Source organism: Primulina eburnea, chromosome 13 (genome assembly GCF_022965805.1).
Source record: "Primulina eburnea isolate SZY01 chromosome 13, ASM2296580v1, whole genome shotgun sequence".
In the NCBI taxonomy this organism is placed as follows: domain Eukaryota; kingdom Viridiplantae; phylum Streptophyta; class Magnoliopsida; order Lamiales; family Gesneriaceae; genus Primulina; species Primulina eburnea.
The window spans coordinates 30,930,527-30,950,041 of NC_133113.1; the positions used below are offsets into that span (position 1 = coordinate 30,930,527).

At 37.5% G+C, this 19,515-nt stretch overlaps 1 protein-coding gene across 5 annotated transcripts; it reads right to left on the minus strand.

The window, feature by feature from the left end:
* Positions 1–158: 158 nt before the first annotated feature.
* LOC140810038 (serine protease SPPA, chloroplastic) lies at positions 159–18,756 on the minus strand. 5 transcript variants are annotated; one of them, XR_012113231.1, is made up of 14 exons: positions 18,219–18,755; positions 17,810–17,993; positions 15,861–15,998; positions 15,209–15,379; positions 15,032–15,135; positions 14,138–14,205; positions 13,531–13,697; positions 12,856–12,925; positions 11,044–11,198; positions 10,289–10,394; positions 9,369–9,440; positions 9,146–9,268; positions 8,455–8,542; positions 8,347–8,364 (listed from the first exon to the last, which is right to left on the minus strand). XR_012113231.1 is itself a non-coding variant. In XM_073167837.1 (13 exons), exons 1-13 carry the CDS (start codon positions 18,621–18,623, stop codon positions 413–415), a joined length of 2,034 nt encoding a protein of 677 aa, XP_073023938.1. In that variant the 5' UTR covers positions 18,624–18,753; the 3' UTR covers positions 159–412. The 5 variants fall into 5 exon arrangements, 4 of the variants coding, with proteins under 4 accessions (XP_073023938.1, XP_073023942.1, XP_073023941.1 ...); XM_073167837.1 differs by lacking the exons at positions 9,146–9,268; positions 9,369–9,440 and adding an exon at positions 159–646 and having other exon boundaries at positions 8,221–8,364; positions 18,219–18,753; XM_073167841.1 differs by lacking the exons at positions 9,146–9,268; positions 9,369–9,440 and adding an exon at positions 159–646 and having other exon boundaries at positions 8,221–8,364; positions 17,810–17,997; positions 18,219–18,360.
* Positions 18,757–19,515: the final 759 nt, after the last annotated feature.

Consider the following 19,515-nt stretch of genomic DNA (forward strand, 5'->3'; position numbering starts at 1 on the left):
GTGTCAATAAACAACAAATCGGTAACATTTTCATGTAATTTTGCTGCTAAAAATTAGTGTAAAGTTTGTCTGACTATTTTCTATTTCTGAATTTCCTTTGGAGCACCTCATAACTCAGGCAACCAAACTTGGGATCATAAGAAGTGGTGCACGTGTCATGCAAAATTTAGCATGTAATAAATAGCAATAACAATGACTATGGGGTAGATCATACAAATAATACATTGTCCTGATACAACTCCAACATATATGAAACACTCCGTCAGAACCAGTAATTTAATACCTGAAATGGTATTGATTCAGGTTTCACAAGCCTTGGCGCCTGCTGGTTTCTTGACTGCTATATATATATCGATATGTATGCTCCATCCAGTGTGTGATTGGTAGATATGTGTGAAGAGAACTTCAAAAATTAATAGAGTGATCTCAAGTAATCTTTAATGAGAGTGAAGACAAAGCTGATAGAAGAAGCTGGTCCACCGAATTTTTCAAACATGATACCATCCATGCGGGCTTGAATTCCATCAGAAGACGCCATGACCTGTAGCAACTCTTTGATTCCTTTGTCTTCAACAAGGGAGTTACCCAATCCACTAATGATATCAAGCGGTGATGGAGAGGGTGTTGACAACTCGACAAGGGTGACCTATGTTTTAAACCAGTTTAGCAAATAAGACCTCAAAAAGTTCAAGAAGTGAGAAAAAATGGAAATCAAGGTTAAACTCTTTAAACGTGATTTCCAACAGTAAAATTACATTTAGTACAGCTTAAACCAGCATAAACTCATCAACACATGTTTTGTGCACACCAACATTATACTACGGAAAATTCCCAAACACTTGGAAGTTAACCAACTAAATTATCACATAACCTAAGCCAACAAAGGATGGGAAATAATAATCGACGTGAGGATGTGCATTACAGCAGAAGACTATGAAATGTTTTTAACCCACCCTTAATGAAGAAAATACTGAAGTTGGTAATAGAAAATTCATGATTTCTAGAAATGTATTTTAAGAAATTAATTGCAATTTTTTAAAAAATAAAAAGGAATAAGAGAGCCAAACATTGCACAGCTGTAAAGTGTTCCGCACATTGTTATATAGAAATGGTTTAGGCATGAAGTTTGCAGCTGATACTCTTCAGTTATCATTTGCATACTCTTATCTAATTAAAACAATAGTGAGAATTTATGAAAAGAGACAAAAATCCGGATAATTGAGATTGTGTTTTGTGTTATGACAAGCAGACAAAAGAAAACAAAAATAGGATTGAATTTAGAATTTCTTGTTTGACGTGTAAACTTATGATATGCTGGAAAGAGAAAGGAAAATCAGCGTTGAAAAAGTTTTTGTGAGAAATTTTAATTTTACGGAAAGAGAAATTTGACACGAAAAAGTACTCACTTCACTTCACTTCACAAATTTGACAGGGAAAAAATTATAATAAGTTTTCTCAAAGTTGCAAAAAAGGTTGAACAGCAAGCAACAAAAATTGCCAGAGTAAGAGTTAATGCATAAATAAAAGAGATGAAGGAAAAATATTCACCAATATGTATACAAAATTCCCAAAAGAGTATTGGAAGTATGAAAGGAGAGCTATTGGGAATTTTTTGAAATGCTTTCCCCCCATTTTCCTTCTTTGGCTTCTCGGCTCAAAATTCCTTCAATATCTTCATATTCCGAGATCTTCTGACCGTTCGCTACCCCATTTCCTGTTGCCGGTCGCCGGCGACCAGTTTCATTTTTTCACTTTCTCGTTCTATCCTTCCCTCTTTCCGCTTCTTTCCGAGAGCAGGGGCACCGTCATGTATGCAAGCAGTAGCGCATATCGTCGGGGAGGGTCTTACAAATCAGAGTTATCTGTTAGACTCGAGACGATTAGGATTGAATTTAAGACTTTCACCTTGAGATTGGGAACTAACGGTAGCTCGATATGGTGGTCGGAAAAAACTAGGTCTTCATGCTACATGCTGGATTTCAACCGCGACGAAGCACGTTGGATTAACCTTACGATCAGAGATTTCATCTATTCACCACAAACAGGGTCTTCTTTTCGACGATTCAGAGGCATTAACTCAGTGTTCACAATGCAGAGCTTTGAAAACAAACGAGGGAGATATCTCGAGCTGTCTAAATTCAATAAACAGGGTAAAAGGCTAAATACTATCGTGCCTAGCGGACTCAACGCAATTGGGTGGATTAAGATATCCAGTGCAATGGATAGGCTGGTATCGGGAAGTTACAAGAGGGAATCAACACAACAAATTCCATTTCACGGAAGAACTCAACAAGGATATACAGTAATTCCACAGAATAAGGGCAGCGGGGTAAGGAGAAGTGAAGGAGGGTCTTGGTCATCAACGGAGCAGAGCAACACGCTGCGGGTAAACAGAAAATGGAGTGAATCCATAATCATCACCAGAGGCAGTGTATCTTGCTCATGGAAGATAATTGAAGAAGTTCTTTGAAAAGCAACGAAAAACAAGACAGAAATATTTCCTTTTCAAGCTGACAAAGCTCTTTGGTGGCCCTCAAATCAGGATGAATATTCTTTTTACATTAACTTAAAGAAAGGCTTTTTTAATTTCGGTATATCCTTGGAATTTGAAGAATGGTCCAAAGACATCAATACTTTGGATTCGGTGGACAGTTGTTGCAACAGCTGGATATGGATTTATGGATTACCTTGGGAACTTTGGACGACAGTTGCATTTAAAACTATTGGTGATTCTTGCGGGGGACTGCTGGCCATTCACCCAGACACACTACACTTCAGGGAGCTCGGTGCAGCGAAGATCAAGGTCAAGGGTACTGAAGGAGGCTTTATTAAAACAAATATGCACATTCCGCTGGAAGGGAAAGCTTTAGAGATCAGAATCAAAGTGGAAACATTCGATCATCAGGGTTACGAGCAATATGAAAAACAAACGTATGCTCAAGCAGTTGTCAACGGAAAAAAGATTTTGGCGGGATGGGGAAACAATAATATCTACAGCACGTTAGCAGAGGATGAGAAATTCTTACTCAGGAACAATAAAGGAAAAGCAGTACAGGCGGAATTTCCCGTCCAAGATCAAGACTCGGCAGGATACAAAGACATATGTGGTCCTCAGAGTGGGAAGGGCAGATTGGATGAGAATCAGAGGTCAGAAGCATCAAGACAATTACCAAATAATTCTGCGAGGAAGATTGAATCATTGAAAAATCCGACTGCTGCAAAGGTGCTGAAGATTATGAGGAACATTGACCCGAAGCATCAATCAGATTTTACAAGTTCGTCAGTTGGATCCATGGACAGCAACCAGAATCAGGTGCAAGCAAATCAGCCCGCAAATGAAAGCGCAAAAACAACAAATCCAGAGCTTTGGAAAACATACTGCCGAAGATGCAAAGTTGATAAAAATGTGGGAGCTAAGAAACCATCTCTAAAGGACAAAGGGGATTACAATTTCTATGACAATGGGTTGCTCTTCAACGAAGCAGAGGTCGTGAAGGTAGACTTAGATGATGAGGAGCTTCAAGATTCACAAGATGAACTGAGAGACATGGAGAGTGATTCGTCTGACTCTGCAAGCGTTGGTTACATCGGTTCGGATAGCTCTGATAAGGTTGCTGACGAAGGACTAGATTTGGATGGTCTATTCTCGCCAACTACGATCACAAAGGCAAATACAAACGCTGAACTTCGAGTTAATTCAAGACCTTCTGTGGGACAGGTATTTAACGGATTTCGATCACCCTTTCTCAATCAATCCTTTTCGGTAAATTTAATTTTTCCTTCCTCTTTTAAAGTATTGGGTACGTCTAGTGGTTTGTTAGGCAGAGGGATTAGTATAGTTGATGAAAAGCCTTGTAATGAGGGGGTTATATCACCAAGGAAAGAGGGGGAGATTGAGGATGTTAATGGACAGAAAGGGTCAGGGACGAGGATTATTGAAAGAATTTCGAATATGGGTACGGGAATAAACAAGCCGTTGAAGAGGGAGTTGTACAGATTACAGTGTGGCATTAGCTATGAACGAGGTAGCAATTCGAGGGATCCCAAGCTGTTTACATGAAGATTTGTGCGTGGAATATAAGAGGTGGCGGTGCGGCGAGGAAAAGAATTTTGGTCCGATCAATAATGCAAAAGGAAAAACCTGACATTGTGGTCCTCTTGGAAACAAAACGAGAAAAAATTGAGAAAAATTTTGTAGCTAGCGTGTGGAAGTCAAGATTTGTTGATTGGGTTTGTTTACCATCGGTTGGCAGGTCTGGGGGTATACTAGTTATGTGGGATCCACGCGTGGTACGAGTGCATAATAATCTGATTGGGGAATTCTCAGTCTCCATTGAGATTATCGGGATTGACAACAATAATTGGTGGTTCTCAGCCATTTACGGGCCGGTGCAAGCGAGATTGCGAGAGTCATTTTGGGATGAGTTAGCGGGGTTGAAGGTAATCTGTGGGGAGGCTTGGTGTCTTGGAGGTGACTTCAACGTCGTGCGGAATTTGGGAGAAAAACTAAACAGCCAGTCCTTAACCACTAGCATGTCCTGTTTTGATACCTTGTTGGAGGAATTGGAGCTCTTTGATCCACCACTTCTGAATGCTAAATACACTTGGTCCAATTTTAGATTGGTGCCGATTTGCAGCCGATTGGATAGATTCATGTTTTCAGCGGGATGGAGAAATTTATTTCCCTCTTTCAGACAAACCGTGCTTCCAAGAATAACATCTGATCACTGCCCCGTCTTGCTTGACACAAAAAGGTTGAGATGGGGCCCTGCTCCCTTCAGATTTGAAAATGTTTGGCTTTCACATCACACATTCAAAGATCTAGTGAGGACGTGGTGGAACATTGGGACTGTCCAGGGGTGGGAGGGATTCAAATTTATGCAAAAGTTGAAAATGATCAAAAAAGATGTATCGGAATGGAATAAAGAAGTTTATGGTGATGTCCGAGTCAGATTCTATGAGTTGAACAATAGGATTAGGCAGCTCGATGAGATGGAAGCCGATGGACAGTGGTCAGAACAGCTTAATATAGAGAGAAGGGAACTAAGGTGGGAACTGGAAAAAATAGCCTTTGCAAAATTTCAGATCCAAAGCCAAAAGGCTAAAACAACTTGGCTACAAAAGGGTGACCAAAATTCAAAGTTCTTCCACGCTTTGTTGAGCGGCAGAAGGAATAAAGCAATGATTGAAAGACTGGAATTGGACGATGGACGCATTGTTACTGAGGAAAAACATATCGAATATGAAATTATCAATTTCTACAAGAATTTGTACACGAAGACAGTGAGTGAAGGGGGGGGGTTCGGCTGAGATGGGGAGGGGTCTTAATGGGGTGGATTGGTCACCGATTCAAAGTGTTAATGCAGAGGATTTGGAAAAACATTTTGAGGAAGAAGAGATTAAAAAAGCCGTGTTTGATTGCGATGGGACAAAAGCACCGGGGCCTGACGGATTCACTTTGGCTTTCTTTCAGGAAAATTGGGATACCTTGCGAGGCGACCTATTAAAGGTGTTCGCTGAATTCTATGAGGATGGGATCGTTAATGGGATTACAAATGAAACATACATATGCCTCATCCCAAAGAAAAATGATGCAAGTAAGATATCCGAGTTTCGACCCATTAGTTTGGTGACGAGTTTGTATAAGATTTTGTCAAAGGTGTTGGTTAACAGATTGAAAAACGCGTTGGGTAACACAATCGCGGAGAACCAGTGTGCTTTTATCAAGGGCAGACAGATATTGGACTGTTGTCTCATTGCGAATGAGATTGTGGAAGAGTACCGTAGGAAGAAAAAACGAGGATGGGTGCTGAAAATTGATCTGGAGAAGGCTTACGATAGGGTAGACTGGCAGTTTTTAGATGAGGTGCTGAGGAACAAAAGCTTCGGTGACCGATGGAGGAGGTGGATTAGAGGATGCGTTTCCAATGTGTCTTTCTCTATATTCATAAATGGAAGAACATGTGGAAAGATAAAAGGTGAACGAGGGCTGAGACAAGGCGATCCCTTATCCCCATTCCTCTTCAATTTAGTAGTGGACGTCTTGGGAAGGATGGTGGATAAGGCAATGCAATCACACGAGCTGAAGGGACTGGATATAGGAAAAGACAAGCTTCAATTCACACACCTACAATTTGCAGACGATGCTCTATTCTTCGCGAAGTCAAAGAATGATGTGATGAAAATAATGGATATACTCACACAATTTGCCACAAAATCGGGGCTGAAAATCAATATGGGAAAGAGTGTTGTCTTAGGTTTGAATTATCCAGACGAAGAGGTGGAAGCAATGGCACTCGCTTTCGGGGGTAAAAGAGATTCATGGCCGATCAAATACTTGGGCTTACCTTTGGGAGGGAACCCCACTAAGACTGTATTTTGGGAACCGGTTGTTTCGAAAATGGCAAAGAAATTAGCAAGTTGGAAAAAAGCATTTCTATCGAGAGGGGGGCGCTTAGTCTTGATAAGGGCAGTTCTTTGTGCGATGCCTTCATATTTCATGTCCCTTTTCAGAGTTCCTAAAAAAGAGGCAGCAAAAATGGAAAAAATAATGAGAGATTTCTTGTGGGATGGGGAAGAAGGGGAGAAACATTGCCATGTCGTCGGTTGGAAACAAGTATGCAAACCAAAGGAAAAAGGTGGCTTGGGCATGGGGAATATTTGCCTAAGAAACAAGGCTCTCCTTGGTAAATGGTGGTGGAGATGCTCGGTGGAGAGGGAGACGTTGTGGAAAAAAGTCATTAAAAGCATATACGGGCTACAGGATAATGGGTGGGACTTGGGGTTGGCGGAGAATACAACATTTAGGAGTCCTTGGAAGTTTATATCTCGATCTTACCAGGCTTTTCATCAACTTATTAGAGTGGTGCCTAAACAGGGTAACATTATTCGTTTTTGGGAGGATGTCTGGGAGGGAGGGGAGTCGTTTGATTCTAGATTTCCAGCTTTGTTCCGTATTTCTTTGTCAACAAACAAACCTATTTGTCATTTTCTCATTGTAAATAATTCGGGGGGGTCTTCTTCGGCCAATTGGGATTTGAGGTTCAGGAGAAATTTATCAGAGGATGAGTTGAGAGAGTTTACCACCCTATTAGGGATTTTAGAGAGAGTTAGCTTGCAGTTGGGTTCGCCAGATGTGAGAGTTTGGTTGGGGGATTCGTCGGGGCTCTTCTCTGTAAAATCTTTTTACAATTCCTTCTTTCCTTTATCTATCTATCCTCAATTCAATTGCTTCCATATGATCTGGAAAGTGCATGTCCCGCAAAAGGTTAGAATTTTCTCGTGGATTGTGGCATTGGGGAAGCTTCCGACGTGTGATCGTGTGCAAAGAAGGTGGAGGGAATGCGTTTTAAGTCCTCAGTGGTGTTGTTTATGTCGACAGGATGAAGAGCAACAGGATCACATTCTACTGCATTGCCCTTACTCAAGAAGCATTTGGATTTTGGTGCAAAGAGAAATGGGAGCTCAATGGACCATTCCTAACCAGGCTACAGAGTTGTTCGAATCTAATTTTGAATGCCCAGTGGTAAAGAAATACAGGGAGTTTTGGTATATGATCATCCACGGAGTACTATGGTCACTATGGCTAGAAAGGAATAGAAGAATCTTCGATGATGTGCACGACTCGGTGGATCAGATATGGGATAAAATAAAGTTCAGAATTGCTTCGTGGACTGTGACCGTTAAAGATTATAGGCACTTAACTATATCGGATCTGACTAGGGATTGGCAATTTATATTGTCGGCTTAAGATGTTTAAAATTTAAAATTTTTAGATTATCTTAGCGGAGTAACTTTGTAACTATCGCGGATCACTCATCCGCTTTCTACTGTAATCTGTAACTTCTAAGTATATTAATAAATCTAGTTTTTCATCAAAAAAAAAAAAAAAAAAGGAGAGCTATTGGCGTCAGTCACCAACTACACTCACTTCACTAATGTAACAATTTCTATGTACTGTATTAGCGTCCGTGAATTTATCCATCTTATTTAATTCATTGGCTATTCATATTTCGATGGCTAATTAATATTATATTGGATTTTTTCCCAAAAAAATTTGTAAACAGATCTTAGTTTTATTTCATGATCTCTCAGTAATTTTTACCAACCCAAGTGATATGCTAGCTGCTAAACTTGACATATGTTTATACTTTAACGTAAATGGTGGGATACAGAGAAAACGTATCACATGCCAAGACCGAGAAATTTCGTCGAAGAAACCTGTTGATCCAATGGTAGATTAGCCTTTTGTTTTGCTATTGCCACAGCTCGAGAAACTCCACCAATAGCGTCAACTAGGCCCCGTGTAGCTGCATCATTACCAGTCCAAACTCTACCTTGAGCTACCTCTTCCATCTTCTCTACCTATAATATCATTGGTTGAAGTTTGGTGAATATGAAAGTAAATCACTGGCTTCTAACAGTTAAGAGTTATAAACGGTACTGAAATTATACAGTCATGCATCTTGATGAGGCGGCCTTGTCACGAAACGATTTATATGCATTCTCTGCGGACTTGGCAAAGAGTTCTGCTTCATCGGCCCTGCGAATCACGAACAAGACCACATTTTATCAAGGGATTTTCCGGGAAAAGGAAATGTCATGCCATCTAAAGTAAACATAAGATGCTATACCATGATGTCCAACACTATCACACCAACCATGCTATTAAATTCAAAATAGAGAATGAGTATCATGGAAGACAATGCTGAGACCAAAACAGACGAGAAATGTTGAGCAAAACTTAAAGAGGTCTGTGATTTCTCCTCAACCAAGTTCACCAAGGACTTGATTGATGGATTGGAACTGGTCAATTATTTTAAATTAAAGTTAAAGAAACATGAGGATTTCAAAGCTGAGACTGAAGCTTTGAAGGATGAACACGTCTAACTTGAGGAAAGCTGGATAACCAGCCAAGCAAAGCGAAAAGAATGTGCAAATCACTTAGAGCTGAAATTCTGAAGCTGAAGAAAAGGTTATGAGTTCCGGAAAAGGTAAAAAGTTACAAGTTCTTGAAATCAAAAGCTGTCCGAGCTTATTCAGCCATGGAGAAATATATCAACCTCTGGTTATATGATAATTAAAGCATATATATCTGCCCATGAAAAAACATGTTTCAGATTAAACAACTAAGAATTGAAAGCACCTTTAAATTAGTTGGAGGATCAATGTTGAGACCTATAAAGAAGCGGATAAAACCTAAATCAATGGATTTTGTTACATTTGTAAAGGCCAAAATATTGATATGGTTTCACCATCATCGATACACCTGTGCAGTATGAAAATAAACCCCATCACGCCAAAGCTATAAGTGAGCAGATACTTTCCAAGTATATGAGAAACTGCCAAAAACGATTTAGACACCTTACCATCAACCTTGCGATAGAGTAAGAATGTAAGATCCACACAATTTGCAAACCACTTGAAACTGCATGCATACTCTAAGCAAACATAACACCAACATGAATATGATTATTTTTCAGGAACCATATTGGGAAATGCCTAAACCAATTAGAATTAAAGAACTCCAGATTCCCAAACAAAGCCCTAACCTCCAACCTATGATTTAACGGGTAACAATTCGTTAAACTATTCTAGTCATGATAGGTATAGAGGAGCGAAGTTGTAGAAAATTCCTTATATATCCGGATAGTAAATGCTCAAGACGCATGATCAGCAACAAAAATCTTCTCACCAATCTTACAAATAGCAAAGGCCCCAGAAATGTCTTTGTTGACAATGCTACAAGCACTAATACAATGGATAAATGTAACATATCTGCTAGAAATATAATAATTAACAATGATTTACTAGTTGAAACCTTGAAAAGCAACTTTCTAGACATCAATCAATCATGCCACAACGGCTACATTGCAAAATTTCGTAAGGAATCTTGCATTGTAAAATATGCACATTAAAGATTTTGGAAAGGAATTATTTATGTACTGGTTGAACTTTTGAAATCCCATATTCGACGAGTTTTATTGTCAAAAACTCGAATAGAGTTTCTTATGACACAAACAGCTAAATCATTAAAACTTCATGATTATTAACAGATCAGATTAAAATGACTGCGATGAACCTTGATGAACTAAATAGTGGATGTTTTTCAATAGTTTACATCAGAAATAATTTTAATTATGGTGTTGAAATTTTTTTATTAGCACAAGATGAGACCTAAAGATACATTTCATTCTAGATGAAAATCAAAAGGGAATTCATAGGTGCATGTCTCGTTGATTAAAGCGAAATAACAAGTAAATATTTGATAGCGCCATATTCTACATACCTGAAAGGTCGTTGTTCAGCTGCAGTAAGCTCTGCATACCTTCCCCTTGATATGATCTCTTTATTAAAGCCGATTCTTTCATAAAGCTTCTCCAAATTAAACTTTCCTAGGAACAAAGTATAAACATCATAAGGGTCCATTTGGCTTAAATAGTTGAATGAATTTTGACCCATTATATTCCCAAAAAACCATCCTTCAGCTCATTCAGGGATGAGCACATAAATGATTTGACATAGATAAAGCAAGTGATTTTGCAGTTAACTGAACTGCAAAAAGAAGCAAAACTAATTGGTTCCAAAAAGGCAATTAGTGATTCAGGCAAGAGAGAAATTGAAATGGAAAGTTATTCTGATGGAATTCAAGACAGCTGCAAACCATTACAAACATAAATTTATAACTGGTGACCGACAGACTAACAAATTTGATAGATATGGATAATAATTTTTTACTCAATGATCCAATTAGATTTTTTTAAAAAAAAGGACATTTCAACTTTGGAACAGAGGAAGGGAATATGAATGGAACATGTTTCAATTTGTTTCATATGGTGACAAAGTTCTCATATTGATCCTATGTTTGAAGCATGTAAGTTTTGTGTATTACTCAATTGTTCTAATTTCTAGTAAATTTAAACACGTTATCACAGGAACAACTAAAACATGAGTTCACCTAGTTGTTGTCAAACTTTAACGCTTCAGTACAGTAAGGTATTTTTCATCCAAGAGATAGAAACACATCATTTAACAAGAACTCACCTGTTACAACTCCAATTGATCCGGTCAGTGTAAGATTTTCAGCAACTATAGCACCTGCACCCATTGCCATATAGTATCCTCCACTAGCAGCAACATCAGCCATTGAAGCAACTACAGGTTTTGAGGCAGCCAAAAGTTTGATTTCCCTCCACATCCTACGCAACATTACACAACAACATCGATAATGAGCAAGTGCATTTCTCTTTATGGATCCTGATCTTTTGACCCCAAAGTATTAGATTTATTTTATCAGTGTACCAATCAATATCAATTTGTGGTAAGATAGGTTAGGGTCACAGATTGATAGAAAGAGCAGTGGCATTCTCCATAACTAGATTCAACAGATCTGAATCACACACTTTACCATAACCAAATAAATTAAGACATAACTTGGTCGATATCTGAAAGGGTTTTGTGATGTAAGTGATCACACATCTGCAATCGAAAGCATGCCACAAAGTTTCTGGAATAATATCTGAGAGATCCAATTTTTTTTAATTATATTGTCCAATGATCGCTCTGCTCTGTCTTTAATATTCTTTAACAGGGAAGTGCCCCCTATAGATACTCATAAAAAGAACTCTTACTGTTTTTATAAAAAAAAGAACTCTTAAACAGGATTTCTGGTTCACCTGGTAGCTAGATGGAATTATTTAACAATTAAACTTTTCCTCAAGTTTTTTTCTCCACGTCAGCTCAATAGTGGTTTTGAGAAATCACAAGTTCTCATGTAGCTTTTCTAATACAAATCTAAACCAGTAGATCACCATACAGGCGAAATCCAATCCTTCCAATAATTAGCACATGTCAAAATTTTCAAATACTTGTGGCGTAACTTATACTTCAGGATCTTTTCCAAGCAAAAATAAATCACCAAAAGTGTTGCATCTCAAGGGTAAAACCTAAGCATTATAAACCGATTAATTTATTATCTTTATATATTTTTCCTTAAAACTTCCCCTTAACCATAATGGGGGCACTGACAGAAGCGGTACAAGAACCGAAATATAAGAATTCTCATAGGTATGGAGGCTAAACCAGGATATCATAAAAGGCAGGTAACATTAACCTCATGAAATTAGGAAAAAAAATTAAGAACGGAAAAAAATTGCAAGATCAAGTCAAAATGCCTATGTTGTGTTCTTATAATCGTATCAAAATTGCAACGATGGTCAATCCTCAGGATTTATTTCTGTTACGCAACGGAAATAAAATTTGAGGGTTGATGGCAGCTTGATCCACAGCAGAGACTGTATATTTGTCAGGATTAGTTCCTTGTTCTTTCATATGAAGTACATGTCACAAATCTCCTCTTATTCAAAAATTTTGGGAGCTCATGCGGTTTATTTACTGAACATCTCATTTATGGTCTTTCCTCTGTTTAAATAACTCAGCTACTTTGTTAGTAGGATTCCAAATTCTCCGATTAATCTCTGTAATAATTGTGAGTCTAGCAAGCCAATTGAATATTGTTCCCAAGACAACTGAAGCGTTTCACCTTCAATATTTCTTTCAGACACAGGGAATTCTTCTTCTGGGATTACTTTCATATGGTCCTTTTGCATGGTCATCAATGTGTATTAACACATCGTGAGTTGGTTGACATAACATCCCAGCGGTTGAACACTGTGTTTTTCTAAAATTTTCGCAATTGGACACTGAATCGATGAATCTTCAAATGATCTGAACTGAGTCAACCCCTATTTAAACTTATTATGCTTCTGATTGACAATTAATAGTTATACATCGATTAAAACAAATAAATACTACCACAGGAAAGGAAAAAGAAAAGAAAAATGTATAGTGCCTTACAAGTCAGAAGCAAGAGCATCCCCTCCAGGACTATCAATCCGAAGGACAAGAGCCTTAAATCTCTTCGACTCTGCCACACTCCCACATCAAAAATCAGACGAATAGAGAAGTATATGATTGAATTTTAAATTTGTTTCTCCACGCGGATAGAAATAAATCTGTCGAGATTTATGTGATCTATGAAAAAATCACCAATACGCATTAACATGTAACATAGCCCGATAGCGACATGATATTTTATAATTGAAGGGTATTCATTGGATCTCCATGACGTTTTTAAATGTCGAAGGAGTATTATCGGTAAAAACACAAGGCTTTATCTGAATGCTAGAGGCTAGTACGATATGGATGCAATCCAGGCACAGCAGATGATCAATCTAAATATTACACTGGACAGGCTGGCAAACCCAACTAACCTTTTTCCTTAGTTTCCAGCTGGCATCCTAGTGATTGAAGACAATATATACATTTAACCAAAAAACGAAACCTATTCTACATCTTGCTACTTTAGTTCAAATATAAAATAATTATTTTTAATTAGATATATGTTCCATCCAGAAACTCCAAGTGATCTACATTATGTGAAGTTTGATTGAATATTTTATGAAATTAAAAGCCTTTTAGCAGATAAGAAGAATAAATATGTTTTAGCGCACACACAAGCAATACACATACCTCTTACACTGCGAATCTTCTCAATGAACTTCTCAGCAACAATCCCTGAGCTGGATGAGCTCAATGGACCTTGTGCACGACTAATGCTTCCCGAGGCTCTGATTATAGCTATTTGATCTCTATAGCCTGTCAATCCGAGAGTCCATCTCCTAACACGGCGGTAAGTCCTGCACATGCACAAGCTTAGATTGTCATCTTTAAAAGTTAGAACATAATTGTACAAAAAATGATTATTAAAATATTTCGGTGCATTCTTTTAAGGAAAAAAAGGTCATAGTCACGGATAAAAATAATGACTAATCAAAATGTTTGAAGATTACAACCAGTACTACTGACAGTTTTCAAAACTCACACAGCTAAATTATATTTTATATTATCATCTAGGTATATTTCAGCAATTTAAATCGACATCAAAATTATATTTAGTCTAAAACATAGGTGACAAGTAAATGCACATACTTTAATCATATAACCGATGCAAAGTGCCAAAAGGCATTCAGATTGTCAGTTATGAAATATTACAAATCACTCACATGCAAATAATAGTTTTGTGCAAAGATTGGATTACAATGGAACAAATGGGAAAGAAGTGATTCTCAACAAATACCTGTAGTCAACTGTAGGAAGAGGTTTACTAGAAGGAATCCCCAAACGCTCTTTCAACATTGATATAACCTGAAATGTGGAAATGTACAAAAAGTATTTGAATCATCAATATAATAAAACACAAACTCGAATTCAGGAACATATGATTCATTAACCTCAAAGATTCCTGGATTGCCCATAATTGAAGTCCAAAAACTTCCCGAGTGACTCTTGTGATAAATTTAATGATTTCTTTAATGTCATGTGAAGTGGAACGTAAGTGAAAATGGCACGTTGACTTGTATGGTGGTAGGAGATGATGCTAGACATCTTATACAAAATACTCCAAGGGTTTAGTTACGTTATTTCAGTGAACATCAAAGATACTGAAATCAGGAATCTCAATCTTAGATGGAGCTATAGCGGGGAAACTTGCCCCAATACCAAGGCGATAAGAAGAAACTATGGGTCATCATGCGCTAATAGTAGGACCAAATAAACAAATGACAAAAACAAAAATAGCCTAAGGCTCTTACGGGGCAACAGTTCCCCCTACTAATATCACAATCCAATAGTCTTTTGCATATATCTATTAACTACGTATCCATTTTATTTAAATTTAAGATTATTATTTCAGGAGATAAAATAGTTCAACGAAAGGTTGAGTGAGTGGTTCATCCAACTCAGGATTAGTTACTGTAACTAAATGTCTAATCTTCGAAGATGTTGTCCAATGAATAGCATAACCCTAAAAGATTCCTCTTGTCTTCCCATAAATTAAGTAAATTCAGGTATGTAGAACCACTGCTGGGCCAGGTGATATTTGAGTCCAATGTCCATGTATTGAGAAATTGAAAAAAGGTGGCTTATTGGCAAGGTATCCCCTATCCAATAAGAAGCATACAACTCACTTTACCTCATCGTCATACTTTGTATCCGTTATCCATCCCTCTTCCTTTAGTCTCTCAACTACATACACTCCTTCATTTATAAAATTTTCAATATCTTCTTTTTTCTTACCTGCATGGTGAAACAATATATTAAATTATTCTATACAAACTTGAGACAACCAACACATAAAACGCAAAGTCACCTTTTGCAAGAGAAATTGTATCTACCCAATTTGCATAAATATTGTCAAGTAGAGTTGTCAACATCTCACGATTTTCATTCGATATGCTTTTTCGAGTGAGTTGATCCCCAGCACTCTTATATTTACCAATACGTTGAACCTGCGGCTCAATCCCAACTTTTTCCAGGACACCTGCAAAAATATAAGGAAAAGTACACCTATAATTTCAAATAGCTCAATCCCAACTTTTTCCAGGAAACCTACAAAAATATAAGGAAAAGTACACCTATAATTTCAAATAGCACAAACATATCCGACAAAAAATTATCATAACATCTAACTCCCCTAAGGTTCAATACTTCAATATATATATATATATATATATATATATATATATATATATATATATATATGTTGGAGTTTTCAAAAATTATTCCCCTGTTGTGAATATCGTAAAGAGTTTGGGATTCTGATGGGTCGTCATCATTTTATTGTTGCCAAAATCGGCTTCCAATTCAAACTTTATCTGAAACTGTAAATCAACTTGAAATGATAACCTGTGCTATCTACACCAGTTTTACAATCTGGGCTAACAAATTAATGGATGCACAAGCTCTCAGGTCCTATTCCCCGAAAAAAAAAAACTTTGGCATAGCCAGCAAAATTGACTCACCTCCAAGGAATGATGCCTGGACAGTCAACCCATACAACTGAAAGTATGCACTTGGGGGTGCATAGAGCTCATCACAAGCACAGCCAATATAATACTCCTTCTCTCCACATACTGGCACATATCCAACAATGAACTTGCCTACATATTCCCAACAAATTTATTCAGTAAATATTTTTAAAATATGAAGATTTAAAAGAACTTCAACTTTGATAGTTATTTAATAATCACAAGGGCCTCAGTTAACTGACTCAATTCAATAAACTATGCCAGATTAGCTACTTCATCCAGTTATGAAAGAATGTATAGCTTCATACGCAGTTTCTATTAGTGTTGGATGAGAAATACTTCAGCAGGACATCGTGTTAATTTATCAGTTGAATAACTCTATGTGGTCGCACTGCCTCAATAAAACAAAGGAACTTTTGTTGACTTCGGATTATAAACTAATCATGATATAAGTCAAACAACTCTGTCAGGCATAGGCACTTGGTAATAAATGAAATTTACACAATTAAATAAGAGTTCATCAAAAAAATAATCCAATATTTGCTTTTGTTGAACTGTAAGTAGCAACTGTGCATTAATTTTTACTGATAAATTGACAACCAAGCTTAGATGTCCCAAACAGGCCATAATATTTATTAATCGACATTCAACCGATAAAATCTACAGCTATAAAAAATCGCGGCGAAGTGCGAAAGAATGTAGTTCGGAATATTAACTGTTGAGATAATCTATTATGGAGAATATTGAATATCATCCTCAAAGCATGAATGAAGCTGTTAAAGTACTCGGTAAGCAGTTTCCTTGTTACCAGTGTCTTAAAATGAAGAAACCTACTGTGTAATATCTACATATACTCATATTTGTAGAAGAAAAGTATTTTCTCAGGCTGCACTTGGAGAGGTTGTTGATACGATCGACTGATAGTTAAAAAATAAATAGCAAGATTCTGGTGGAAAAAAAATGTTAAGTGCTAACTGGTAACACGTTTGGTATATATGACTAACGGTAGGATAACACGATATATTGAAATTATAATTTTGCCTCTCTCTCATTTTTTACCTCATCTTTGCATCACCTTCCCGTCTGTAAAACCACCTTCTACTTCCCCTCTGCCTACTTTTGCTTATCTGCTGATCTTTTCTCCCTTCCCCAACCTCTCTGACATCAATCCATCTTATTGGTTTCACCATAAAACCAGGCCGACCCATTTCTCCTCATCTCTATACCCACCTTATTCCTCTCCTTCGCATCCTTTCTTACACACATGAAAGTTGTTTCAATTCAACAAGTTTCCAAGAGTAGAGGGGTGGAGGACACCAAGGTCCAAATGGAGATCGATTGGTGGATCAATGCAGTCAACACTAGAGGAAAGTGAGATATTGGAAGAGTACATTGGACAACAACTGGCAGCATATCAGAAAGCAATAACTTCTCCATCACGAGGCACAAAGGGAATGGACAAAATTGACTAGAAAAAATTAAAGAGATCAACTGGGAATGTTTAGCAAATGCAACTAATTACAGAAGATTTGCGGAGAAGAAACTATCTATACATTCCTGATTGGTCACAACAGAAATCTTGATCAAGGTCGAGGGAGAATTCTGGAATAGAACCACTGACTTCTATAGGAAAAGCATTCTTCCAAGTGTTTTAACCTGAGGGAAAGGAAATGAATATGGATTTTTTCATGGAGACTAAAACCTGAACTGCGGAGATATGAGCATAAAGCCACAAACGGTATCATATTAGACTAGATTTATCATTTAGGCGTCAAATCTTCAGGGATACAGCTAGTTTTTAGAGTTTTCAGCATCCTATCCTTAAGTTTGCCAAACTCAAAACTCTATCAAGGTCAGAAATGAAAATCTACTTTGTTTACTCTATCAGAGCCATGAAGCATAAACAGATCAAGTGCGAGCCCTAAAAGAAATTATAAGAATACCTGATTTCTTAAAGTCCAATAGGTGTCTGTGCATTTCTTCAACTTTTCCCCACCCACAATTCAATGGTTCAATATGGAGATAAATACCCGAAATACGAGGATCGTAAGCTGCTTTGATGAAATTCTCACATAGTTGAGGTAAAGATAATCCAGAGGAGAAACGACTCTTCAGCTGATCAGATACCTGTCTTGAAAACAGAGCAGACAGTTTCAATTTTATAACCTAACCGTGTGCCAACAACATGGACACCGTTTAGAAGGATTCAGTAAAGTAAACCTAATGCAAAGCATTTCACCTCCCTCCAAGCTAATTCTAATATATAGTTTGGGGCAACAAATTCAACAACTCAAACTAACGTCACCGAATATCAATCAGCAGCTACAGAGAAAACGAAAGTCGAAAATTCACCTCCCCGCGTATCTTCATCGTAAGAACGCTGCCCTTCTTGACACGCTCCCAAGGCCATGCAATTAACATTTTAAACTTCACAGCTAAACTCTCCCACATACCATACCCCTCAAACAAAAACTCCCCACTTGGGTACTTTTCCTCATCACCCCTAGAACTGATGCTTCCATTATCATCAATGCCCTCGTTTCCCGCTTCCGGTTTCGCGGACTCATCGGTCACTCTCTCGTTTCCATCTGCATCAAAAGCCCGGGATGAAAAATGGCGTGTTTGCTGGAGGAAAGAACGAGGCTTTTTCAACTGAGAAGCAACAGAGAAATGTGGAGAAGAGTGTAGACATTTAATCGAATAGGTGGTGTGCCGATTGACATAAGGGAAGTGAGGGGCGAGAAGGAGCTTAGCCATTCCCACTCTCGCGAGTTACAAGAACGAAGGCATGTGATAAATTAATATATTATTGTCATTATGATATGAAATCAAAGGTCAAGGTTACAAGTAAAATGGAAGCGACTGGAAAATATTGGAGGGGCCGGAGTGCCGGACCCTTATTCTTTATTTTATTTTTAGTTTTTGTAGCCGAAATCCGTAACCACTATCAGATGAACATTTTTGCTTAACCAAATCATCGTCCATGAGTCCCTCAGCTCATTTTTCAACAGGCATGTGGTCATATCGGTGAATCGGGATATTCAGGAAGAACACCAATATTTTTCTATTGGAGCTTTCTTTATTTCTTTTATTGAACATAATGATGCGAACAGAGCTTTAACGAGTTCTAATATGTAACGTCACGCAGTTTCATTTTCTCGGTATGAGAAATGCATTGTTGAAACTGGGTTGGAACAACAAATAACATAAAGTTAGTGATGCTTTCGACTATTAGATTTTTTTTTCTATTTAAAGTGTAACATTCAAGTTGTTTCGTCTAGCAACATGATTTTACATTAGGGCCCCTCGGGGGCCCCCCCCAAACTTTTTAAAATTTTTTAAGTTGATATTAATTATATATATATGGTCGACCACAATAAATTAAAGAGCATGTATCTCAATGGCAAAACAAGATATTTGGTACTTGTAAACCCAAGTTCGAATCTTAGGTTTTTTTCCCCCATTGTAAAATAAATGATTTACTTTTACTTTTTTTAATATTTTATTATTTTTAAATTTATCATATATTAAAAGTCTTTTCTACTATCAAGTGCTGAGTCTGTTGACTCTTCCAATTTATGCCTTATTACTACAGAATTCAACTATGATTATCGTCAAAACTAGGTTTTAGAGCAAAATGGACGATGAT

Bases quoted from the DNA above. Each gene is read 5' to 3' on its own strand.
- LOC140810038 (XM_073167837.1), bottom strand. From the start codon at position 18,623: ATGGCTAAGCTCCTTCTCGCCCCTCACTTCCCTTATGTCAATCGGCAC. The intron at 15,136-15,208 runs GTGACTTTGCGT...TTCACCATGCAG, and splicing joins TACAATTTCTCTTGCAAAAG to GTAAGAAAAAAGAAGATATT. The intron at 647-8,220 runs GTTTCTTCGACG...TTTAAAACATAG, and splicing joins ATCTACCATTGGATCAACAG to GTCACCCTTGTCGAGTTGTC.